This window comes from Poromitra crassiceps (assembly GCF_964638095.1).
Source record: "Poromitra crassiceps genome assembly, chromosome: 2".
Lineage (NCBI taxonomy): Eukaryota > Metazoa > Chordata > Actinopteri > Beryciformes > Melamphaidae > Poromitra > Poromitra crassiceps.
Genome location: NC_139624.1, coordinates 51,918,877 through 51,945,434, shown reverse-complemented (window position 1 = coordinate 51,945,434; position 26,558 = coordinate 51,918,877). Strand labels below are relative to the sequence as shown.

At 44.8% G+C, this 26,558-nt stretch overlaps 2 protein-coding genes across 5 annotated transcripts in view; both read right to left on the bottom strand.

Moving 5' to 3' along the window:
• LOC310794040 (zinc finger protein aebp2-like) overlaps positions 1–7,732 on the bottom strand; it is a 40,397-nt gene extending 32,665 nt beyond the window's left edge. Inside the window, exon 1 of one of the 2 annotated variants that reach the window (XM_083655903.1) lies at positions 6,981–7,732. In XM_083655903.1, coding sequence (XP_083512029.1) covers positions 6,981–7,651 — 671 coding nt within the window. In that variant the 5' untranslated portion in view covers positions 7,652–7,732. The remainder of the gene's footprint in view (positions 1–6,980) is intronic. The other variant, XM_083655904.1, reaches the window with a different exon arrangement.
• Positions 7,733–16,765: 9,033 nt separating this feature from the next.
• Positions 16,766–26,558, bottom strand: part of LOC310772521 (pleckstrin homology domain-containing family A member 5-like) — a gene marked incomplete at its 5' end in the record, with an annotated part of 483,802 nt that continues 474,009 nt past the window's right edge. For 2 of the 3 annotated variants that reach the window (XM_083632349.1, XM_083632351.1), the window contains 2 exons: positions 16,766–18,071; positions 23,788–24,053. In XM_083632349.1, the coding sequence (XP_083488475.1) occupies positions 18,013–18,071; positions 23,788–24,053 (325 nt within the window). In that variant the 3' untranslated portion in view covers positions 16,766–18,012. Of the gene's footprint in view, positions 18,077–23,787; positions 24,054–26,558 lie in introns of all 3 variants that reach the window. The other variant, XM_083632350.1, reaches the window with a different exon arrangement.

The window sequence follows — 26,558 nt, the reverse complement described above, 5'->3', positions numbered from 1 at the left end:
GTGCTCTGTGCTGGCTTTTAGCGGAGGAATACGGTAGTTGTACGGTTGGGAGAAAAAGCAGTGCCGACTGAAACTGCTGTTTTGCGGAAAAGTAAAGCGCTGAAAATTGTCAAAATAGAGCGTGCATGTACACGGATATCGATTTGTTTAGGTGGGCGTTGTTTTAGGTGGCTAAATTACGTTTTAGTTGTTGACCCCCCGTACTTACAGAGAAAAGGCTGGTTTGGCTGCTGCGCTGAGTGCGCTGTCTCGTTCCACAATGCACCCAGCCTCCTGAACACTGTACCTAATTAAGTTAGTGTATCGAACTAGCTGATAGGACCCCACTTCAAACAAACCGAACTATCCCTTTAAAGGAACACTCCGTCCATTTTTAACCAGCTTTGTATCATTAGAACATCAGTAGTATATCAGAAAACTGTAAACTGTTTTGAAGTCTGTCATTTAATTTGACAGTTATTGAGTGTTAAAGTGTGGACCAGTGACATCAGTGACATCACTGGTCCACACTAACTCAAATTAATAACTCATTAACTTGAATCAACTCTCAATAACTGTCAAACTAGATGAATGACTTCAGTTTGACAGTTATTGAGAGTTGATTTGAGTTAATGAGTTATTAATTTGAGTTAGTGTGGACCAGTGATGTCACTGGTCCACACTTTAACACTCAATAACTGTCAAATTAAATGACAGACTTCAAAACAGTTTACAGTTTTCCGATATACTACTGATGTTCTAATGATACAAAGCTGGTTGAAAATGGGCGGAGTGTTCCTTTAAGCGAATTGGTCCTCAGGAACCGGAGTCTCTCCATATGCACAACCGAGACCATGTCCGTCAGCCACAGCTGAAAAGAAGGTGGAGAGGGGGACTTCCACTCCTTCAGAATGAGTCTTTTGGCGACAGTCATCCCCTGCGTCAGAGACTGTTGCACAGCATTAGGGAGGAGCAGAGAGGATTCTGAACAGCCGAAGATGGCGAGTTCTGCCTCCGGCTGGAGTTATTTTATAGGCCTTACAGTACCAATCAAATATTTTGGCCCAGAATCCAGATAGCGAAGGGCAAAACCAAAAAGCATGGGATAGTGTACCTTCCAACACCTATCACATAGTGATGAGACAGAGGGGTAGATCTTGTGCAACCTAGACTTGGAGTAATGAAGATGGTGAGTGACTTTAAATTGGATCAGTTGGTGTCTGCTGTTAATTGAGCATATAATAGTTGGACAACAGACAGACTCCTGTCCCATATAATTTTAGACAATTAATTTTAATTTTGAGTAATGCTTTACAGCCACAGTTTCACTATTATGTAATCTTAAAGCAGCTACGAGCAAGATTTTCAAATGTTATTAAACAGTCTAAATTTAATATTGATGCCTCACATCTTACCTCTAATATTACTATAGAGCCCGACCGATACTGGATTTTGGAGGCCGATGCCGATACTGATATTAGGGAGTAAAAAAATTCCGATATCGATATATTGGCCGATATATATATATTTTTTTCAGATTTTTTTATCCAATTTTTATCCCCCATTAGTGCCAATTTTTTATTTATTTATCCTGGTTGCTGCTCCACGCTCTGCCGATCTGGGGAGAGCCGAAAACTGGCTCCATGCTTCCTCCGAGACATGGGCAGTTAGCCAGCCGCTTCTTTTCACCTGACAGGGGAAGCTTCACCGGTAGGACATAGCACGTGGGAGGATCACGCTATTAACGAGTTCCCCTCCCTCCGAACAGGCGCCCTTAACGACCAGAGGAGGCAAGTTAGCCATTATAAATAACTAGAAATACAAAAACTAGAGTTAGAGTTGTCTTGTGATGAAACACTGAAGCCTGCTTTCAGAAAGTTGTTGGACTTTTGGATAAAACAACACAGAGAATACCCTGCCCTGTCTGACAAAGCTGTGCACTTTATCCTTCCTTTTGTGACACAATATCTGTGCAAGAAAGGCTTCTGTTCACTTGCTGCCATCAAAACCAAATACAGAAGCAGGCTGGAATCAATCAATCAAAATTCACAGAGACAGGCACAACCTTCACGTTAGGCTTATGTGAGTTGTCAATGGACATCAACATGCTCTGCCTCTGTATGTGTGTGTTTGAAAGTTTGAAGTAAGCTACAATTGTTTGCTGTGTGTGTGTGTGTGTGTGTGTGTGTGTGTGTGTGTGTGTGTGTGTGTGTGTGTGTGTGTGAGAGAGAGTGTTTGAAGTACATTTGCTGAAATAAAGTAGGGATGGGCATTTTAAGCAATTTAAATAGTCGAGTACTCTCCTTCTATTATGAACGAGTGCTCGAGTACTCGCGCGGGGGGGGGCGGGCTGTGTGATTACCGTAAATTCCGGACTATAAGGCGCACCGGTGTATAAGCCGCACCTTCAAAGTTGACTATTTTTTTCTTATATAAGCCGCACCGGACTATAAGCCGCGGGTGTTTTAATGTTTTTTTTTTTTTTTTTTGTGTGTTTTAATGTTTAATTACCATATGTAATGCTCCCATTTATTAACATTTCAACAAAACAACATAACACAACACCACCTGTGTTGTTATTTACAGTGCACACAGTGTCATACAGTGTCATACAGTGTGGTGAAAAGAGGGCAAGAGAGGAAATTAAAACAGAAGTGGATTTATAGTTAGAAAGAGTGCTAAAAAAGAGAGATTTTTTTTTTTTTTTTTTTTTTTGAAAAAATCCATAGATAAGCCACACCGTTATATAAGCCGCAGGGGCCAAAAAAGGCCAAAAAACGGGAAAAAAGGTGCGGCTTATAGTCCGGAATTTACGGTACTATGGTAATTAAATAAGAATGCAGACTGAGCAGGGGTAATTTGCTGTGTATGGGGCTGTTCACACATAACGTTTGCATTTTTGCATGGAAAACGCTACCTGGAGCATTTTTTGTCAGGAGAGGGACTGACTGTGATATTAGGTGACGCTAAGCTAACATCTAAAGCCTACCTTTAGACAGTATCTCCGATGGTTGGATTAACGCTTTGGAGCAGACAAGTTGTGAAACAATCGGAAGGCATTTGATTTACAATATATGTCCATTGTTGCTGAATAGTGATCACCATGAAGCGATTGTCTCCCAAAAAGTGATTCTTTCTCCACATTTCTTGTGACTAACGTTATGGGAAACGACAATGTAGTCAGTAAACTAGTGCAACGTTTTGAAAGTTTTATCGGGCGTGCGCTATGAAGAAGCGTGCTTCTCATTCGGGAGAATATCTCCAGGCACCATTTTCGGGAAGAGCTGGAAAACTTCTGGTTAAAACTTTCAAAATAATGTTACTTAAACAAAAGTAAATAGCTTATTGATGCACGTTGGAGGAGAAAATGTATTTCAACGAAGGAAGCAGCATCCTTGTATCATCAAAATACTCGTTGTGATGTTAAATGGCATGAAACTGTGGCTGTAACGCATTACTCAAAATAAATAAGGTTACAATAAGCGTTTTATTTTTAAAGCAACAAAGCGGATGACATAGTTGTACATTCTGGCTGACTTGACGCCCGCCGTGCAGTTGCTGCTGGTTGCTGCCAGATCCACATGACGATGCGTGTGTAGATCTTCTAGACCATTTTTAACGGCGTGGGGAGTGGGGCGAGTACCCGAACAGCAGAAACGTTACTCGAATACTGACGTTATGAACGAGTGCTCGAGTACCCGAGTACTCGCGCCCATCCCTAAAATAAAGTTCTCAATTTTCTCACTTGCTGTGTGAGAATGATACGGTTATGTTCTCATTTACTGAGGTGGATTGTATGAGAATTGTGTGGAAGAGTTTGCTAGTTCTAGTGCTACCCCTTTGTACATTGTGGCTGTGGCTGACAAAAGTTAACAATAAATCATGTTATTAGGAATAAGTGTGCCTCCTGCATAAACTGTTCAGAATAGACTGTATTTTAACGTCGGTCATGGGGGTACTTGGAGAGCCAACTCATTTCTCAGGGGGTACTTGGTGTAAAAAGGTTGAGAACCTCTGGTATAGGCTATAAATGCACATGACTACTATAACGTTAGTAGTTTTTGTAAGGGAATGCACAACTGGCTAGCTAGACAGATTGCAGTTCTGGAGCTGGTTTCCAGAGGGAATATCCTCAGACCAACTCGCCACAGACGGCTAAGATACGTCCTCTGAAGCTTATTATATGGTTAATTTTACCTACAAATGTCAACATCGTTTGAGCATAAAGCCTAACCTACTTCCTCATAGTGTAGGCACGGAGCATTCCTCCTGGCGCCCCTGCAGTCATAGATTGTATAGGCTACTTTTTTTTAACTTTCACTTATGCCTTTCTTGCTGCATGAGGTGGTTTCCCCTGTATTTTTTTTTATGAATGAGCTGACCATTCGCACCGTTCCGTGTTGCCGCTCCTACGCTTTCAAGTGGAGGCGGGTTGGAGGGTAATCCAGTGCTGTAGTCTCGCTGGCCAGCCTCCTCTCCCTTCCGTCCGAGGAGTCTGGCGCCGCAGGTCTCCATAACTGGGATAAACCCTCCCCTGCTCTACAGCTGCTCCCCATTGGAGCGACTGTTTCGGTGGCAGCCGGATGTCTGCTCCCCGCTTATTACAAACTCTGTCATTGGCTCTGACCATGTCAATCAGAGCGGCTTCCACTCCCTCCCTGTGTGTCGCTGTAAATAGTGTCCTCAACTTTCACATCGGAGGCGCGGATCACATTTTCTGTGTATTTTACTGCTTTCAAGGCCGGTGTGAAAGCGGCTAGTGTTAGCCCGAAGGACCCTGTCCAGCCAGAAAACTAGAGACAGTCTCACGAAGCACTCATGTTAGCCATTTTAATTTTACATGATGGCTATTTTGCCACCTGCCACTTGGCGGACAGACCTCTCAGCGGTACCCTTCAAACGTAAAATCTGGTCGCCAATGGCGCTTGACGGGTCTTAATTTCAGGCCCTGACGATCCTGCAAGTGTCCCAGCCAGGTGATCAATGCGACGGCTCAGAACGGCCGGCGATATAAATGTTGCCGTTGTTCCAACAGGTTATTTTCAGCCCCTGCTTATTTTTCTCCTCTGGATTTACCGTAATGTACTTGCTGCCCCTTTTCCGGTGCGAGACTTGCTGCCATGGAGAAACTGAACGGCTTGACCATGCGATCTAAAAGTTTAAAGCCGTTCACCCCCTGCTGGGTAACAAAAAAAATGTTTATAAGTGGTGCTTTTGATGTAAAAAAAAAAAAAAAGGTATGACAGACCTATTCATGCTCTCAAAAGCTCTCTGCCCAATGAGCCACATTTTTCTCACACTAAGCCTGAGCCATCATAACTCATGATTCATGAAATGTAATCCGTCTATAGACTGTTTTAACTTGACAACAAAAACATTCTAAATTGAACCCCTGCTCACTTCCTGTTGCAGTGTTTGCTATGGACATAAAAGAGAAAAAAAACATTAAAGTGAAGGACTGACCATTCTGTGAAAACCGTCTATACAGCTGAGCAGCGAAAACAAAAGTAACGATGTCGAGTGAATATTTCTGCAGTTTGCTGAATGCTGAGAAAAAGGAAGTGCGGTGGGGTTGCGCTCTGGTGAAAACCGTCTATACCAGACAACAAATTGTGAATCTAAGTCTAGGCCCACTAAGTGGGCGTTAGGAGGCTTTTAGAGACAGGGCTGTTACACTTGTCCAACAAAGCTGTATCATGGCAAAAAATCTCTCTCCCCAATCTTTACAGTTACAACGTGATGGTGACAGAGTAGTTCTCTCTCCAATCTTTACAGTTACAAAGTGATGACATAAGACAAATAGATTCTGTAGTTTGGGCTGTTGCTGACTATACCATCCGTGTGCAAAGGGCCGGAGGGTGGCATTGTGGACCTGGGTTCAAACCTCCATGCTGGCAATCATCTGTGTGGCCCCCTGACCATTTTCTAATTCACAATGAAAACTAATGTTAAATCAAGTTTGACTGAGCTCAAGCTAAATTGTCAAATTGCTGTCTGCTCGCCGCCCAGGCACTTACAGTATATGTACTTAACTAACAACTTACCGTAACCTAACTAACTATCCCGTGTGCACACAATTGTGAGACTAAACTCCGGCTGACACCCAAAATACCTACAATTCGCTACAGAAAAAATAATATGAATGTTTGTTTATTAACTGGCCCCTGGCCTCCTGTCATTTTGCAGAAGTGGCCCCCAGGCAAAGCAAGTTGAGTATCCCTGCTCTGTAGCTTACCATGCACTCAAACCTTTCTCTGTTCCCAATGTAATATTATTGCCGGTGTCTGTATTGTGTCCAGGGCAACTTTGAATGACAATGGTCACACGTGTGAGGTGATGGTTCCTAAGTAAAATGGGGTCTGGGAACCACTGGGGTTCCAGGGAGTCCGCAAAATGGGGAATTGTTTAATTCCAGAGTTATTTCATTTACTTTAGGTTAGCACTACAAATAAATAATGGGTAATATCCCCTCCTACTGTGCAGACAGGTGACGGAATAAATAAATAATTTAATGAACAATACAAATCTAGCTCATGAGATTCCTTTGGGATTTGGGGGGAAAACATGGTTGGTGGTCGTGACTCGTATGAAATTGGGGATGGGGGGGGGGGGGGTCCTGGCCTAAATAAAGTGTAGGACTCCCAGGACAAGACAGCATGTTCTCTAGCATGGCTTTGCATTACCTTCATTAGCGTCACTCGTTTAATTGGTTATAAAAGTAATAATTATGTTGCTCAGTTCTGATTGGCCGAGGTAGTCATAGCCGTTGTAAAATACCCCGATTGTACACCTGTGACCGCATCACAGTTTTAAATATTAATGTGCCCACCGAAATTCACCACTCGTGCGAGTAGCTATGTGTCGCTTAACAACTACCTAGTTTATCGGTTAATAACAAAATGTATACAACTCCGCTTCGTGTCGCTCCAAACAACGCCTTTTTGTTGTTATAAATAAATAAATAAATGAATCACTGTAACGCAAGGCCTGCCGTTGCTTACTAGTCAACAGACCTGTCTTCTGAATCCATGCGGCTGAGTGGCTCTCCATCGGAGGAGGAGATCTCCACGCTGGCCCGTCTCTTCTTGGTGCCATGCTCGGCTGTCTTTGTGCTGTGGTCGGCGGGCGGGGAGGCGGAGGACACGCTGCCCCGTCTCTTGGTGCCATGCTCGGCTGTCTTTGTGCTGTGGTCGGTCGGCGGTGTGGCAGAGGACACACTGGCCCGTCTCTTGGTGCCATGCTCGGCTGTCTTTGTGCTGTGGTCGGGCGGCGGTGTGGCGGAGGACACGCTCTCCTCTCTTTGTTCTTGTTTCAGCACCCGGCTCTCTGCTGCGGACTCGGTGCTGCTACTCGCCAAACTCCCCCCTCGTAATGTTACGGGACTTTTCTCCGGTTCGGACAGCTTACCACCCGCTTCTCCTCCGTCGTTGCCTCCGTTTTCGGTCGGTGAAAGCGTTTGTTTGACGGGAGACGAGTTGTCTTGTGTCTGGTGTGCGCCGTCCACGTCCATTCCAACTCCCCCGTCCTCGTTGTTGTCGCCCGGTTCCTGTTTGGGGTCCAGCGGCAGGGCCTGTTTTTCCTCCTTGCCGGTTTCTTCCGTTTCCCCGGTGTCGTTTTGACCCGTGGTAGGCCGAGAATCTTGCTCGGGTCTTTCGGTCGTCACTTCAGCCATTTTTGGACCTCTCGCGGAAAGCTTTTTTGTGTTGTTCCACTCTGAAAGTTGTCCTTATGCTGTCCTCTTCCTTCACTCTGTATCCGCTTCAACACAGCAGGGGGTTTGCTCAGGGACCCGACCAGGGAGGAGAGACGTGACGTTCGAGCTCCGCATTGTGGCCAAAGCTTGTCTATTGCAAACGAAGTCTCACTCAATGCGGCCCCGCTTCCTCCAACAGACAACAGAGACATGACGTCACTGTGTGTTTACTAGCCGTCCTTAACTTTTTTATTTAATGATGACACGTTTCCAGTTTCCATCAGATCACAGGGAAAAATAGATAATTCAAATGTGTGTCTGTCTGGCCATAACATGTCTGTCTGTCTCGTCTGTCTCTGTGGTGTGGACAGAATGCGATAGCACAAAGAACATGCTGCAAGATGCAGTCACGGAACTGGGTTCGGAAATGGGATGGGTGTGAGTGACCGCATCACATCGCTTATATTTTGACATTAGCTCAAGAGTTTGATGTAGCCTATAAATGATATGCATGTTGTGTTAAAGTTGTGTGAACGGTCACAGTTTTTAAAATGTAAACAGGGTCAGCCGGCTAGAGTCAGACACTCAAGCCTCCCAAAGCTCAGGCTCTATAGAGTTCCATTGCCGTTGGCACCCAGCTACGCGGTTTGTTTACCAAAATGCTGCTCGGCTGATCCCTCATAAAACGGGAGCTTCAAAACGGGAGGCCACAACCATCGACATAAAAAGATGGACGTCTGGTCTGGTCCCATTCAGTGAAGCCGCTGCATGCTAGATCGCCGCTCTGCCGGCTGTATCCAGTGTAGGTCACAAGGCCCGCCTCCGCATGTTAGTGGATGGGGAAATGGACAAACTAAACAATCACAGTACACGTCATATAATTTTTTCCCAAAGGTGGTTTGTATCATTTGAGATAGTTCTTATCACGCGACTGCCTCTGCAAGTGGTCATTTTTCTGATCAGTTTGTTTTTAATTAGTTATTTGACATATAAAAAGGGATGATTGACAGCTGTGGCAGCCAGTCTCAAGCTGTCATTTGCTGGACAGGCTCTTCACCTTATAGATCTCGTTTACATAGAGAAGGCACTGCTTGGTAAAACAAGGAAGACACTGCTTGATCTGTCTACCAGACTGTATATCGATGAAAAAGGACATTGTTTTGAGAAAAGTGCGTGAGGAAGTAACGTTGGTTCGGGACTGAAGTAAGTTCAGAAAATGTGTTTTATTAGTTACTCCAGCTACGTTATCGGTTATTTTAATACACAATGGTTTTAACCGATGCAGGCTAATGTTAGCCTAGCATATTTGTCGGCATATTTGTCGGCTTAATAGTACTATAGCCTAACCTAACAACCGATAACAATAGCTGGAATAACATAATAGACACATATTTTCAGAACTTACCACGTTGTCCAACTGCCTGCGTATGCCAGGAAATGTGTTTTATAACGTTACAACTCCCGGGTATAAAATGAAGCCTACACAATACCAGCCATTAGCTAATAGCTAACGGGTTAGCCTGTCGCAAACAGACACTAGGTTTTATTTGGGGTGAAGCACGAGGAGAGTATTTAGCCTGGATATCTCTGGGAAGTGCTTTTACTATGGGGATGTTCACAAGCTCCTCTCCTCGTAGCTGTTGTATAAGGATACAGAAGAGACAGGCAACTGGATAACGTTAGTTAGAAAAATGACCCAACTGAGAGGCAGCAGCACTCGGCTGCCCAGTCAGTAAACGTAAGTTACAACGTAGCCAAAGGTTCAGTTCGATTTCACCTGCTAAACCAACATTTGTTACAAAATGAATTAAATCATAACGTTAATCAAATGCTATGGAAACATTAGCTAATCAACAGAGCTGCAAAGATCAGTTCATCGGATAATAATTTCCCCCTGTATGACGGTTTGTTACCCAGAGAGCACCCCGGAGTCTGGCTGTTAGGAGCAATCTCCAACAATGAAATTCAGATTTCCGTACAGGTGTCATTTTGATAAACTGACCTCGTAGTGGGAATCTAGATGGTTACTTTTGGCGAAACAAAAAATATTAGAACTTAAAGTGCCATATTTACAGAGCTAGAGAGGATTGACTACACAACACACTGTGCGCAAATCTAGAAACAGCAGCTCTACATAAGAAAGTTTAGAGGGGATAGAGGGGGGGGGGGGGGCTCAGTCAACCCAAAAGAGCTACTGCGCAGACTCTGGTTCTCTGATCTCAGAAGATTTTGGCTTCAATAGACCATAGGCTACAGGGAGGAGATAGGCACGCTTTCTCCATTCATATCTCAATGGCCACAACCCAATGGGTGACGTCACAGTGGCTAGTCCATATTTTTATACGGTCTATGGTCTATCTTCCATTAAAACCATTTAAAAGTCTGACCAAATTATACACAAGCTTAAAGTATTTGTGTTTTTGTGACAGCAGTTTTTAAGCTAAACATATCTTTTCAGCTCATGCTGTCTGCCTGACACAAAATTGCAGGAAGAGATGGAGCACATGCATCAGATCGGCAATTAGGCCTCGCCCCCTTTTAGGGGGAAAACACAAGCCTCTCCCCGTTGACTTCAATGTAAAATAGCACTACCCCCAAAAATTATAGAAAAATAACAGAATCAATCTCGTTCATTAATGACCCCAAAACACCATGACATGACAATATATTACAACTCGTCTGGCCATAGAATGATTTTTTGACTTTGACCCATCTAAAATCATGTGACTCATGTCACATATTTAGGCTACATTACAGTCCCGAGCAAAGTAGCCTACAACAACGCTGAGCTCAACTACAACAGGATTTAATGTCAGACTCAGAGGACTAAATTAGCAACAGGCGGACACCGGAACTAGGTCAGAGAGGGGTCATGAGTCACATGATTTTAGACGGGTCAAAGTAATATTTCCGGTGTGTCCATTCTATGGCCAGACGAGTTGTAATATATTATGTCATGGTGTTTTTGGGTCATTAATAAACCAGATTGATTGTTATGTTTTTGTACTGCTATTTTACATTGAGGTAAAGGGGAGAGGGTTGTGTTTCCCCCCTAAAAGGGGCGGGAACATGTGCCGCCAGCAGCCGCCTACAAAATGAGGTATTGCTGATCCATTTTGTAGACCGGAAGGCTGGTCTTTTTTTTCTTACTACGGAGTGATGTATCTTCTTAAAGATAAACGATCTTTGGCATTGTGGCCTCTCAGCTCCACGTGTTCCGACAAACAGAAAAATGATCCAACTCAAAAAGTGCTGAAAAGGCACGTTTTTACCTGTACTGCAATGCTTGTTGCTCGAAGGCACCGCCACTGTTTTTAAAGACTCATTAACGCCTCCCCATCTTCTCCTACAGCTCGATTCACCCTGTGATCCTTTGAACCGTGGGGTCCATAGCCTACACAGTATGATCTAGTGGCCGACTTGTTGCATTGAAATGTGGGCCTGCCCTGTTACTTTCAAAAAGAGAAGGGGAAAAAATCCCCTCTTAATCATTCTATTAGCTTTCCAGTCTTGTTCTTTAATCGGGCACATATAATACTCACCCACACGTCTATTTTGATGTAGACATAGGAGGAGTAAACCTAAAAACATCACAGAAGCCTGAGTGACAGTGTTCAGTAGGTCAGTAGGCTATAGCCTATAAAAAGTAGGCAAGTGTTTTGTGCTTCAATTATAGCCTACTTGATCTATTGGGTGTGTGTTAACACAATGGTATAACAACAGCAGCTATACTAATAATAATAATAATAATAAACTTGTCTGCCATCCACTATTTTACAGTGAGTGTGGTAAGAATGATTTAAATATTAAAGCCATATGCACAGATAATCTGCTACCATTGTTATTGGTTTCATACAGGACTTCAAGGTGCTGGATGATAAGTTATTTGTTTGTATTCCAATCCAGATTGCTTTGTTTTAGAGGCTTTTGCATAATTTGATCAAATCTATGGTCAGAGGAAGGTGCAGGCTGCAGGATGCCAGTGGCTTCACTCAATTCTGTAGCCTGTGTTGTTCAGTCAATAGCCTATAATCAAATCCATCTCTCTCTCTAAATGGAACATTTTCCAAAATATTGTAACGAAGTAGGTATTCGTCCAAGGAACTGGAGACTTGAAGTTGGTACAGGCTCTTTATTCTTGTCTTCACAATACACGCTCCTAGCAGCTAGCTTCGCTGCTAGCTCTAAACCACCCGGTCAGCTCGCCCACCCTGGCCTGACTGGCCTCCGCCCCGGCCGCTGGTCACATACATCCCCTTCCCCCTAGGAACACACCCACACACATCAGTTCCTAGCTGCGATCCAGACACTTAGGTTGCACATCACATACAGGTAATACCTGGATTACCCAAACACGTTACATACTCCTCACCCAACATTAGCTCGACGCCCACGTCGACACCCACAACCCACACATATCCCCCTGTACCAAAACACACCAACACAACATTTTTCCCATCCCATCACCACATCAAATTATAATTCCCCAACAACCAGTCTTTTCTTTTCAGCACCCCCGTCATAATGTCCAGTTTTTCATTAGGTACTCCGTAATGTCTAGTTTTCCATTAGGTACCCCCATAATGTCTAGTTTCCCATTAGGCACTCCATAATGTCTAGTTTTTCATTATTTCCTTCTTTTTCACACATTTCAATTCAAACACAAGCCCCCCACATTTTCCTTAGCTTTTCTTTTAAACCCCATTTCCATCCCCCCTTTTCCCAGCTTCACCAATTCCCCTGAAGCACTCTTTTCGGTCCCCCCTTTTTGCTTGTTCCAGTAGCAAATGCACGAACGAGCACCGGATCGACATCCTCGTCCTCCGGTCTCCACTCGCGCCCGTCGACTCCCCAGCTGACCCTGGCGTCGTCCTCCCGGCCTCGCACTCGCTCGTTTTTCCGTCCCCCTCCAGGGTTGAGGACAGCAGAGCGAACACCACCGGCGTCGATCTTCCCCTCGGCTCTCCGCAGTGCAACGTTAGGGGGTGTATAGCGGTTAGGCTGGGCCGGTTCCCCCGGCGGTAACCCCTCTCGCTCACTCGGAGACACGAGCGTCGCTCTCCCGACTGTAACAACGCTGCAGACGATGTCCCTCTCTTCCCTCTGGCTGTTCACGCTCTTCCCAGCCTGCGTCTCACCTCCGGCCTCCACACTCTCAGTGCAGTCCCTGGCCAAGTGCTCCGGTGACTGGCAAGTCCAGCAGAGTCTCACCTGTCTGCCGCCTGCACGTCTCTCTTCTCCCGCTGTCCCCCGATCTCCGACAGCCTTTGGACACTCTCTGGCTAGATGTCCAATCTCGCTACATGTCCAGCAGGCTCCCTGCTGTCCATGTCGTTGTCCCGCATACCCGGTCCGTCTCCCGGAACCGCATCGGCACCACCTCGCCACGTGGCCCGGCTCTCTGCAGGTCCAACACAGTCTCTTTCGTGGCTCTTCCGGCCGCTCTCCCCGCTGCATTACCTCCGCGCTCATCAAGTCCACCCGCTGCATGACTTCTCGCAGCGCCCGCATCACCTCCACTGCCCAGGCAGGAGTCTCTTGCACCAGCCGTCCGACCTCTCTCAACACACGGGCCTCCATGCCCGCCAGCATCGAGCTGATCCCCGCCGTCAGCTCTCCTTTCCTCCCGTTCACCGATGGCCATTCTCCGGAGATACTTGATTCTCCGCGCACCATCGCACGTGGTTGCAGCTAGCAGTTAGCAGTTAGCACCCCTGGTAGCTAACTTACTAGCGCTAGTTTCTAGAGCCAAAAAGCCGCACCACCCGTCTCTTTTGCCGTTCCTTCTCACCCTCTCCCCTCTCGGCCGAATCAGAGGCGTTACCGCTTTACTGTCTGGCACCAATGTAACGAAGTAGGTATTCGTCCAAGGAACTGGAGACTTGAAGTTGGTACAGGCTCTTTATTCTTGTCTTCACAATACACGCTCCTAGCAGCTAGCTTCGCTGCTAGCTCTAAACCACCCGGTCAGCTCGCCCACCCTGGCCTGACTGGCCTCCGCCCCGGCCGCTGGTCACATACATCCCCTTCCCCCTAGGAACACACCCACACACATCAGTTCCTAGCTGCGATCCAGACACTTAGGTTGCACATCACATACAGGTAATACCTGGATTACCCAAACACGTTACAATATCTTTTTAATTTGTGTACATAAGGGGGTGTGCCTCTGAATTCTTTATTCCTGGATAATACAAATAAAATACATAAAATACTATTTTGGAGGGGGCAACTGGCTAATATGTTCCATTTCATGTTTATTCTGCTGGCTTCCTCAGTAAAATCTTCTAGAAAGAGTAAATAACTAGTGAACTAGAGCAACTGTTCTGAATATGAAAGGCCACAGGTTTGAGCCCTGCTACAGTGTGATTGTATCCTGTTGGAGACTAGTCTAACCCTTTATCTGCTCACCTGGTGCAAGTTATAAGCGCGTCAAAATGGGAAATGAAAGAAAACAAGGGCAAATTCGGCCCCGGACCACGTGTGGCAACTGCGGGAGCAGGCATCCCTGGGTTGTGACTAGATGGGGTACAGCCACGGATTGATGCAAAATCGTGGCAATTGTTATTCCATGTAATTTGTGTTACTTCTTATATAGTGTCATGACGAAAGCAAAGATACAACAGGGTGAGATAAAGGATACATCCCCCAATATTCAAGTAGCCTATAATACAGTGTGTGTGTGTGTGTGTGTGTGTGTGTGTGTGTGTGTGTGTGTGTGTGTGTGTGTGTGTGTGTGTGTGTGTGTGTGTGTGTGTGTGTGTGAGAGTATCCCCCTACACCAGGGCTATTCAACTAAATTGTTCAGGGGGCCACATTGTCAGAAACCTAAGGGGCCGGGGGCCGGACCGTTCCCCGAGCCATTATATGTACACTTGACACAACGCGCCACCACATTTTCGAAACTTTTATTTCACTACATTGTAAAAGTAGCTTCATTTTCATTAAAAAGTGCTTACTTTCTGTGCAACAAAAGCTGTGTTAAAGCCCCAAAAGTAAACACATTTGAAACAAATCTAAGTATTCTACAACACGTCAGCTATTTGAAATATAATTTGGTCAATTCTGTCATCTCTTAGCTACACTATAGCATTGTAAACATTTATAGTGCATCAGGAAAGGAAAACAACTGTAAACATTCTTGTTTAGAACCTAGCACGGTATTAAATACTGAGTATCTCATGAAAAACTATTAATATTGCATCTTTTGTGTTTAGCTACGTCTCACAGCATTGTAACATTGTAGTGCAGCAAGAAAGGAAACTACTGTAAACATTTTAACCATATTTCTTGTTTAGAACCTAGCTAGCAACATCACACATCTCCTGAAAAACCATTTATAATGCATGTCTTGATTAGCTACATCACAGCGCCATCTCCTGAAAAACATTAATATTGCACCTTTCTTGTGGCTACATCACAGCATCTCCTGAAAAACATTTATAGTGGATCTGACTTGTTTAGTTCACTTTAGCTAGATCACATCTGAAAAACAACCAGTCAGGTGTAATAAGTAAATGAGGTTTAATTGTAAAAAAAAAAAAAAAAATCTCTTCCGCGGGCCGGTCTGACTTGAGTGGCCTACAGTGATGCTCACAGGTACCCAATACATTGGATGCAGGGCGCATGATGTTGCCCCCATTCACTTCTATAGTAAACTTTGGTTGACTAATGAAGTTCATTTCCAAAATATAACTTAAAATAAAGACTTCGTTTTTCAACCAACTCAATGATCATGGTGTTTAACACCTTACTCACTATAGAAAAGAGACTAAGGCCCAATCCCAATTCTTATTTTTACCCCTACTCCTTGTTTTTGAGTGTCCCTCATTTTGGCCCTTGCCCTTCAAAACGGAGCCACAAGGGGTAGGGATTGAAAACAATCACCTAGGAAATGGGACACCACTCATGACTTCATCATTTTGGCCAACTGTGATAATAAAGCTATTTATAGATACACTATTTTGTCATCATATTGCATATTACCAGAAATTAATTACTTTTTTTGGATAACTTACTAATATTTAAATTATACTATTTTATTAGTTGACTGGTTTGCTCAGGAGTAACTGGAAAACATGATTATAACATTATAGGCTAACATAGGTCAGGATAGTATAGCCTATTCAAATTGATTGAGTTGATATTGTAGCTACATAATATTCTGGTTTTTTACATTTTATTCTGGTGATTGGGTTGCTTCATAATCGGGACATTAAACTATCCCATGTGGTTTTCGCTGGGTCAGGTGTCCAAAAATAATGTATTTTGTAGCTCCATAGTCACATTTCAGTGTTACAGCTTTTTACACGGATCTGCTTGCAGAGGCTGGCGGACTGGCTGGCTGGTGCTTGAAGTGGGCGCCCATACCGTCTATGTTAAAATAGTCGCAAAATACCTAACCAAAACGTACAAAAATAAATGAATGTCTTCCTTTAATGTCGATACAAAGGATCACTGGGTCGGAATGTTGAAACACGCATTTCAGAACTTGATATTTGCAAAGATTGCTGTCACTCTTCCACAAGCAGGAAACCAGTGCCCGTGCAACCAATGCAATTCAAAACATGACCAAACATACCACAGTAACGTCCGCTAATTAATCAAGAAACAAATTCCACACAGCCAGAGCATCCTGAGTCCTTTGTATCGACATTAAACTCAGAAGTTGACGTTTGTTTGTAATGTCTGGCTCATTTCTGGCTGATTAATAGTGGTTTTCTTTCAGCCCTTGGTGTTTAGCAGTGTGTCGTCCTGCAGTCTGTGTGTGCGTGTGTGCGTGTGTGTGTGTGTATGTATGTAGGTGCGCTCCTAATTGACGCTGCGTCCCAAGCGGGCGGGGTCAGGCGTATGGAAACACACCACCCCTTCGGGAAACGAGAGTGAAACTCATCCAGCGCCCCCGAGAGTGAAAAGTGTCCTTTCCGTTCCATATGACTGACCTGAATAAACGGTAATAAGACCAGCGTGCTTCTGCACATGGTAAAAAATCCAGCTGATGTCAGGACAAGAAAAAAATCAACCATAATCAAAGCAATCACACATCAGGTTTTAAGAACATCAACATTTATTTCACATGATATAAAACAGATGGGATATGAACTTTTTGCATATTGACTAATAATATTAATAACCTCTTATAGTTATAATATCCGATCTGCTTCTTTTAGTTGTGTACATAAATTACACAATATATTTGTTTTTTGTTTTTTTTTACATTTTATACACAATTAGTTTTTCTTTTCATTTGGAGTTCCAAAGTCATACTTATTGCTTTGTACATGTGCTATTCTCTGATTCTTCTCCATCTAGGACAGATGCCAATGCAAAACTCCTAATCTGTAGAACTTTTAATCTCTCTACTGTATATCTTCTAATATTGTAAACCAAAGGAAGAAAAAACAAAGACACAACTTAAAAAGCAGACTCAAAATCCAAAACATTCATATACTGTATTGTATTGTCAACCAGGCTTGAGGAGAATCAGACCATCCTCACAATATAAATAATCACAACTTCAATAAAATACTCAACTCTGTCCAAAAAACAGCAGCATGAAGTGGCACCTTGTAGAAGTAGAAATCTGCTCTATGTTCATATTATATAAGTATACCTGTTTATATATTTATATATGGATATCATATATAAGTATAACTGTTTATATATTTATATATGGATATCATATATAAGTATAACTGTTTATATATTTATATATGGATATCAGACGATGAACAATCTGTGATGTGGCGGTGCAAAAAAGACGTGAAAGTATAGGGATAACGGGAGCCTCCGGTCAAGTCTAAAAAATAAAAGGAATAAAAATCAGTACGAGTAAAATCAAAGAGCATTGGTGGTCACTTTGGGGTCAAAGTAAAGCACTGCATGTGTGTAGAGATTTGGTGCTTAGCCCATCTGCGGTGAGACTTCTCAAGTGCTCCTATATACAGCTGTACAGTCGCCTCCAGCAGGGTTCACAACTCAAAAACAACTAATAGCCCCCCCCCCCCTACACATCAGTAGAATACTCTAATTATATAGATAAGATGACTTTAATACTCGGAATAAGTTATCAATAGTTCTGGTGCGGTGTGTATTTGTTTTCGGTGGTGGGGGTGGAAACACAACTTGTGTTTTAGGATGTAGGAAGGGACAGATCTTATAGGCGCTAATACAGTATGTCTGCCTCTCTTTCTGTCTGGGTGCAATGGCTAGCGGTCTGTGTGTTGGTGGGCCCGTCGTCTCGTCTCCTCCCTGTGGGCACGGGACAGTAGTTTTTGAGTAGGTGTGTAAACGCAGGAAGCCGTGGAGCATGCTCAGTGCAGGCTGGCTACATTTGGGCTCTACGGGACGCAGTCTTGGACGTCAGCACTCACGTGTCGCTGCTCACCAAGGTGAACGTCTGTGCTGCAGGCAGGAGAGTGGAGAGAAGAGAAGAGAGGAGAGAGAAGAGGGGAGGGAAGGGGAGAGGATAAAGAGAATAGGAGAGAGGAGAGCAGAGGAGAGTGGAGAGAAGAGAGGAGCGGGGAGAAGAGAGGAGAGGATAGAGAAGAGAAGAGGGGGGATGAGAATGAGTGTTATTGCTGTGGCTCGTTCTCTCTGCTTTGCCCTTTACTCAACCATTCAAGGCAGTTGGAAAGTGCTGCAAAGCACCTTGCTGTTACCACCAAACACATCATTCCTATGGCCGTGGGCGTGGCCACACTGACCCATCGGCTGAACGCCCCGAGGGTTATTTCGGTGAGATCAGCAATTTCAATGACTGGAGTGAACTCAGTCATCTCATGTTAAACCCAAACAAAACTAAAGAGATGATCTTCGATCCAAAATGTGTCTGCACCCATGACCCAGTGGTCTTGGGTGGAACACAAATTGAGCAGGTGGTATCCTACAAATACTTAGGTATCCAGATGGACAATCAGCTGAAATGGAATGTCCATGTGGATCACCTATGTGCCAAATTGGCACAACGTTTGCACTTTCTGCGCAGACTCAGGCTCTTTGGTGTGAGCAAGAAAGTCATGTCCACTTTCTATGATGCAGTGCTAGGTAGCATTATCAGATATGGCATGGCTGCCTGGTTCGGGACACTCTCTGTCCAGCTCAAATCCAAAATAGTAAAAATGGAAAAAACTGCCATGAAGGTAATTGGTAGAAAAGACTCACCTTCTCTTCAGGTAATTTTTGAGAAAGCAGTGCTCAGCCTGGCAAATAGGGTGCTGTCTGATCCTTCACACATTCTGACTTCAGAGTACGAGCTGCTACCTTCAGGCAGACGCTATAGGGCGATTCGTTGCAAGAGCAACAGGTTTAAGTTTTCTTTTCTTCCCACTTCTATAGGTCTACTGAACAACCATCACATTGTTCATAGCACTTAGTGGAGTTAGACTTTTATGATGGTTATTGTACATCTGCATTGCTCTTAATTGTGATACTTTTATTACCATACTGGTGATTGTGCACTTTATTCCGGTCCATGATGTACTTTTGTACTGTTACTTGGTGTGACCTGTGATTAGTACTCATGATGAATATGTTTCTACTTGTATTTATTTTCTAATTTATTGAATTTGCTCCCTACTATGGTTAAGCTGACTCTAGGTCAGCTATACCTACAGTGTGAGTGACTGTTGCTTCAATTGAATGTACAAACGCTGCTAATATGTGTCGTCTGTATCTGTTTTAAAACGCTTATGTGAACTATTGCACTTTGCCCAAGACAAATTTCCCTCGGGACAATAAAGTATATCTCATCTCATCATCTCAAAATGGATAGAATGATTGACGGATACATTTCTGTCCGTGTGGACTGTTATGGAATGTCAACATTCTGGCCGTGTGTCAGAAGAGACCCTCCTCGACCCTAATTGGTTAAACGGACGGTGACGAATCCATCTGTCCAGAAAAATTTCAACTGGGTTGAACATTCTGCCCGTCAAAATGGATGGAAATCTGATGGAGACGGACAGCTGTCACTGAAAATGAATTGAAATTAACGGAGACGGACAGAGACAACGGATCAGTGTGGCCCCAGCTTATCTACATTTACTTAGATAAATTGATTTATTGACCCTGCAAACACACCTTTAGTATTTTGAATCAAGTCTCCAGGGCTCCCACACCTTAAACATCAAATTCAAGGATTTCTCAAGGAATTTCCAGGCCCAATTACCCCAAATTCATGGGCCTAACATGGCATAGTCTGAGACACAGATCAAGGTTAATGTTACCACTGTTTAACCTGCATCATTTGACTTCACTCATTTGACATCACTCATGCACGCACGCATGTGACCTCGAGGCAGGTGGCGTGTGAAACAAGGATGCACAGACAACACATGCAGACAGCGGAACGTAGCCTATACTAACGTTAAGTTAAGTAAAAAAAAATACTATATCAAAAGAACTTCAATTTATATTCTTGCACAATATGTATACATTCAAGCACTTTCAATGGCCCATGTCTTTTTGTCTCAAATTCACAAACTTTCAAGGATTTCAAGGATGCGTGGGAACTCTGCCCTATGTGTGCATCAAATGTAATGGAAACTCTTTCAGTTTCTGAGATATCTTGCTGACAAATGAAATATAAACATAAGCTCCTTGGCAGAGGTAAAAATATGGCTCATCAACTATAGGGAGTGACTGGCATCTTGTGGTCCAGAATAGACTAGAGTAGAAACTGTATTGTCCACACATGGAATGTTGGCCTTGGCTTCATTGTGCCACATTTGGCCCTTTACTTCCCTGCACGTTTCTGGAAGAGCAAAGTTCTGGTTTTGCTGCATTTACAAATGTGTGTACTTTTATTCGCCACTAGAGTGCGCTGCCAGCTTGGCTTGCAAGCCACATGTTGGTCTTGCTCCATCAAATTGTTCCAAATAAGAGTTGGAAACAATCACAGATGTTGAGCGCTGTGTGTCTCTGCCAAGACTTAATAATAATAATAACATTATTATTATTATTATTATTATTATTATTATTATTATTATTAAGACTTATTCAATCTGCACATAGAGCTACAGTAAAACACGCCTCAACAATGCTGCAGTTTTCAGGTGGTAATGTGATGAACCATGACCCTTAACTTGGACTTCGAGCAAATTAAGAGAGGATTGATTTGTCTTTGTCCATGTTAACATAAAATTAACACCATGAAGTTACTGGAATAGCTGCTCATTATAGTCTCTCTGTAATAAATGTACATTGTTTCCAGTGTCTTAATCATCAATCATATTCTAATTAAGAATCATATTCTAATTAAGAATCATGCTTGTCTGATATGAATTATTGCAGCCAAAACATGGAAGAACGCTACAAAAAATGCACAAAAAGTTTCTCGCGAGTCAGATATCTGTAGTCAATTTCACAAGCCTTCCCTGTGTTCTTAAATCAAGCCTCAGGCACAGCCACTGTGTGGGAGAGAGAGCAGGCAGATGTGTGGGAGAGAGAGAGCAGGCAGATCCCCCGGAGGAGAGAGAGAGCAGGCAGAGGTGTGGGAGAGAGAGAGCAGGCAGAGGTGTGGGACAGAGAGAGCAGGCAGATCCCGGAGGAGAGAGAGAGCAGGCAGATCCCCCGGAGGAGAGAGCAGGCATATGTTTGGGAGAGAGAGAGCAGATAGATGTGTGGGAGAGAGAGAGCAGGCATATGTTTGGGAGAGAGAGAGCAGATAGATGTGTGGGAGAGAGAGAGCAGGCAGATCCCCCGGAGGAGAGAGAGAGCAGGCAGAGGTGTGGGAGAGAGAGAGCAGGCAGAGGTGTGGGAGAGAGAGAGCAGGCAGAGGTGTGGGAGAGAGAGAGCAGGCAGAGGTGTGGGACAGAGAGAGCAGGCAGAGGTGTGGGACACAGAGAGCAGATAGATCCCCGGAGGAGAGAGAGAGCAGGCAGATGTTTGGGAGAGAGAGAGCAGATAGATGTGTGGGAGAGAGAGAGCAGGCATATGTGTGGGAGAGAGAGAGCAGGCAGATCCCCGGAGGAGAGAGAGAGAGCAGGCAGATGTGTGGGAGAGAGAGAGCAGGCATATGTTTGGGAGAGAGAGAGCAGGCAGATCCCCGGAGGAGAGAGAGAGAGCAGGCAGATGTGTGGGAGAGAGAGAGCAGGCAGAGGTGTGGGACAGAGAGAGCAGGCAGATCCCGGAGGACAGAGAGAGCAGGCAGATCCCCGGAGGAGAGAGAGAGCAGGCATATGTTTGGGAGAGAGAGAGCAGGCATATGTTTGGGAGAGAGAGAGCAAATAGAAGTGTGGGAGAGAGAGAGCAGGCATATGTTTGGGAGAGAGACAGCAGGTAGATGTGTGGGAGAGAGAGAGCAGGCAGATGTGTGGGAGAGAGAGAGCAGGCATATGTGTGGGAGAGAGAGAGCAGACGGATGTGTGGGAGAGAGAGAGCAGGCATATGTTTGGGAGAGAGAGCAGGCAGATGTGTGGGAGAGAGAGAGCAGGCAGATGTGTGGGAGAGAGAGAGCAGGCAGATGTGTGGGAGAGAGCAGGCATATGTTTGGGAGAGAGAGAGCAGGTAGATGTGTGGGAGAGAGCAGGCATATGTTTGGGAGAGAGAGAGCAGGTAGATGTGTGGGAGAGAGAGAGCAGGCAGTGTGTGGGAGAGAGAGAGCAGGCATATGTTTGGGAGAGAGAGAGCAGGCATATGTTTGGGAGAGAGAGAGCAGGAATATGTTTGGGAGAGAGAGAGCAAGCAGATGTGTGGGAGAGAGAGAGCAGGCAGATGTGTGGGAGAGAGAGAGCAGGTAGATGTGTGGGAGAGAGAGAGCAGGCAGATGTGTGGGAGAGAGAGAGCAGACATATGTGTGGGAGAGAGAGAGCAGATGGATGTGTGGGAGAGAGAGAGCAGGCAGATGTGTGGGAGATAGAGAGCAGGCAGATGTGTGGGAGAGAGAGAGCAGACGGATGTGTGGGAGAGAGAGAGCAGGCAGATGCGTGGGAGAGAGAGAGCAGACGGATGTGTGGGAGAGAGAGAGCAGGCAGATGCGTGGGAGAGAGAGAGCAGGCAGATGTGTGGGAGAGAGAGAGCAGGCAGATGTGTGGGAGAGAGAGAGCAGGCAGATGTGTGGGAGAGAGAGAGCAGACGGATGTGTGGGAGAGAGAGCAGGCAGATGTGTGGGAGAGAGAGAGCAGACGGATGTGTGGGAGAGAGAGCAGGCAGATGTGTGGGAGAGAGAGAGCAGACGGATGTGTGGGAGAGAGAGAGCAGGCAGATGTGTGGGAGAGAGAGAGCAGACGGATGTGTGGGAGAGAGAGAGCAGACGGATGTGTGGGAGAGAGAGAGCAGGCGGATGTGTGGGAGAGAGAGAGCAGGCATATGTTTGGGAGAGAGAGAGCAGGCAGATGTGTGGGAGGGAGAGAGCAGGCAGATCGCCCGGAGCAGACCACGAACCTTTTTATTAACACTGACACTTCAGTGAAGGAGCTTCTCTTATTTTGACAATGTGATAGGCGGAAACACAATGTGCAGCAAAAAGGGTCTAGTGCACTGCCAGGCATTTTAACTGCACATGCACACGCACTCACACACGTATGTACGTGCGCACGCACAAGCACACACGCGCGCACACACACACACACGCACGCACGCACGCACGCACACACACACACACACACACACACACACACACACACACACACACACACACAGGAATTGCTCAGTATAATTAATGATGGCCACTGAGAACCTCCACATTTGGGAAGAAGTTAAGGGTCAATGCGTCTTGTTTAAAGGTCCTCCCTGTACCATCAATGAACAATTACCACATTCATTAGGATAATTTCCATAAACAAAAGAGACCATCACCCAAGATTTGTCTGTGTGTGTGTGTGTGTGTGTGTGTGTGTGTGTGTGTGTGTGTGTGTGTGCGTGCGTGCGTGCGTGCGTGCGTGCGTGCGCATAATTTAGGTTGAATCTAATCTTGCCTCATATGGAATACATATTTACTGTTATCAATGGTGGTTATCAGATCATAATTCCTTCTTGCTCTTCAAAACAAATGCATGTGCAGTAACGCATGCATTTGGCAACGCGGACAATGAGGTTTATGTGAAATGTGGCCTTCATTTTGAGGAACACAGTTACAACTTGGCACTTTCAGGGCTCGTCTACCATTCACTTACCAGCTAACATGTTGTTGTTGTTGTTGTGTTTCTTCTCGTCCGCAGCTAGCTGGTTGTAGGAGTCGAGGCTCTTCTCCAGCCGCTCCTCTCTGGTGGTTTGGTGCATGTCCTCCTGCTCTGTGGGCTCCTCCTCGCTGGTGGTTTGGTGCATGTCCTCCTGCTCTGTGGGCTCCTCCTCGCTGGTGGTTTGGTGCAGGTCCTGCTGCTCTGTGTGCTCCTCCTCCTTCGGCTCTGGACTCGGAGTCTCAGGCTCAGCGGCTTGGAAGCTGCAGTAAAGAGACAGTAGACACGCTGTGAAGGAAACATGCTTTTCAAGGAAGGCAGAATGGCCACACAGGGCATCAGTCACATGGCCACACAGGGTATCAGTGACATGGCCAATGGCCACACAGGGCATCAGTGACATGGCCAATGGCCACACAGGGCATCAGTGACATGGCCACACAGGGCATCAGTGACATGGCCAGACAGGGCATCAGTGACATGGCCAGTGGCCACACAGGGTATCAGTGACATGGCCACACAGGGTATCAGTGACATGGCCAGACAGGGCATCAGTGACATGGCCACACAGGGCATCAGTGACATGGCCAGTAGCCACACAGGGTATCAGTGACATGGCCACACAGGGCATCACTGACATGGCCACACAGGGTATTAGTGACATGGCCACACAGGGCATCACTGACATGGCCACACAGGGTATCAGTGACATGGCCACACAGGGTATCAGTGACATGACCACACACGGCATTAGTGACATGTCCACACCATCGACATATATAAATGGACAGAGGATCTGGTCCTGTTCAGTGAAGCCGCTGCATGTTAAATCGCCGCTCTGGCGGCAGGTGCCAGTATAGGTCACAAGGCCCGCCTCCCCATGTTAGTGGATGGGGAAATCACAACCGAAATAATCACAGTACACGTCAGATATTTTTTTTCCAAAGGTGGTTTGTATAATTTTAGATACTCATTATCACGCTAATGCCTGTGCAAGTGGTCATTTTTCTGATCAGTTTGTTTTTAATTAGTTATTTGACATATAAAAAGGGATGATTGACAGCTGTGGCAGCCAGTCTCAAGCCGTGATTGGCTGGACAGGCTCTTCATATTATAGATCTAGCGTTAGTTTTACATAGACAAGACACAGTACTGCTTGATCTGTTAGCTACAGGTGGAAACTAGCCCTTGGGCTATAACCTGGCATGTTTACTGTACGGCTGTACTGTTCATTAACGTGTAAAGTCCCATTCTTTAAATAAATGAATCTGAATCTGAATCTAGGAAATTGCAAAAAAATATTACAACTTAAAGTGCCATATTTAATATTTTATTTATTTTTATTTTATTATTTTATTTGACAGGGACAATGGACATTCAGAAACTGTCCCAGACTTAGCAAGGAAGCTAAATTTCATCTGCAGTCCCTGGGTCCCTAGATGATACAAGGACAATCACACCCACACCCCCCAATCACCATCAACGGCACAGTGGTGGAAAGGGTGGACAGCTTCAAGTACCTGGGAGTCAATATCCACCAGGACCTGACATGGGCCAACCACACCGCCACTGTTGTCAAAAAGGCCCAACAGCGACTACACGGACTCAGGCGCCTGAAGAAATTCAGGCTAAGGCCAAAAATCCTCAGGGACTTCTACAGAGGCACCATTGAAAGCCTGCTGACTGGCTGCTTCACCACCTGGTACGGGAACTGCACCACCATGGACCGCAGGGCGCTAAGAAGGGTGAGGCGCGCGGCCCAGCACGTAACAGGATGTGAGCTGCCAGAACTGCAAGATCTGTACAACCAGCGGTGCCTCAGGAGGCCCCTGAAGATCATCAAAGACACAAACCACCCCCACAACAGTCTGTTCTCCCTGCTACCCTCAGGGAGGAGATACAGGGTCCCAAGAGCACGCACAAATCGCTTGAGGGACAGTTTCTTCTCACAGGCCACGAGACTCCTTAACATATACAAATAGTGTAGTAGCCGTACTGTACCGCACTGTAGATGCTACCATTATGTATGACTAATGTTCAATAGTATGTTTAATTAGGTATATGCTATTTGCACCTAACAGAATGTTATTATGTTTAATCATGTTTAAAGTATGTTCATGCCATTTGCACTATGGGCAGTGAATACGCCACTGTCTGTGGCGTGTTTTACTGCTTTATTGCTTGTTGCCTCTTGTTTTTTATTTATATATCTTTTATTTTTTGCACTATGTTGTAACGGAGCCTACAGCACACGAATTTCACACGTGATACTTGTACTACGGAGTGACAATAAAAATCTTGAATCTTGAATCTTGAATCAAAAACACAATAAAACAATTACAATGTAAATCTGATACACATGCATGTACATAATCTAATTTAAGTAAAAAAGCATAAAATACAACACATACAAAATAAAAAAGAATAAAAGATGGACTGTTCAGCATTGGTTGTTAATGATTACATGATTGTTGGGATTTCAGCCATGATTTTAGTTGTTTTTTAAAACTAAAGTTAGGGCTTTGTCTGATGCTACTGGGAGTAGAGTTCCAGATGTTTGTAGCTCTGATGGAAAAGGCTGATCGGCCAAATTCAGTGCGTCTCAGTTGAACTGCACAGTGGCCTCTGGTGGCGGCTCTTGTTTGTTTGATGTTGTCTGAGCACAGTGGAACAAACTCTTTTAGAGGAGGAGGAGCAAGATCATGGATAATTCTGTACAATAAACAAATATTTGCATAATTTACAAAGTTATCAAAAGACAATAGATT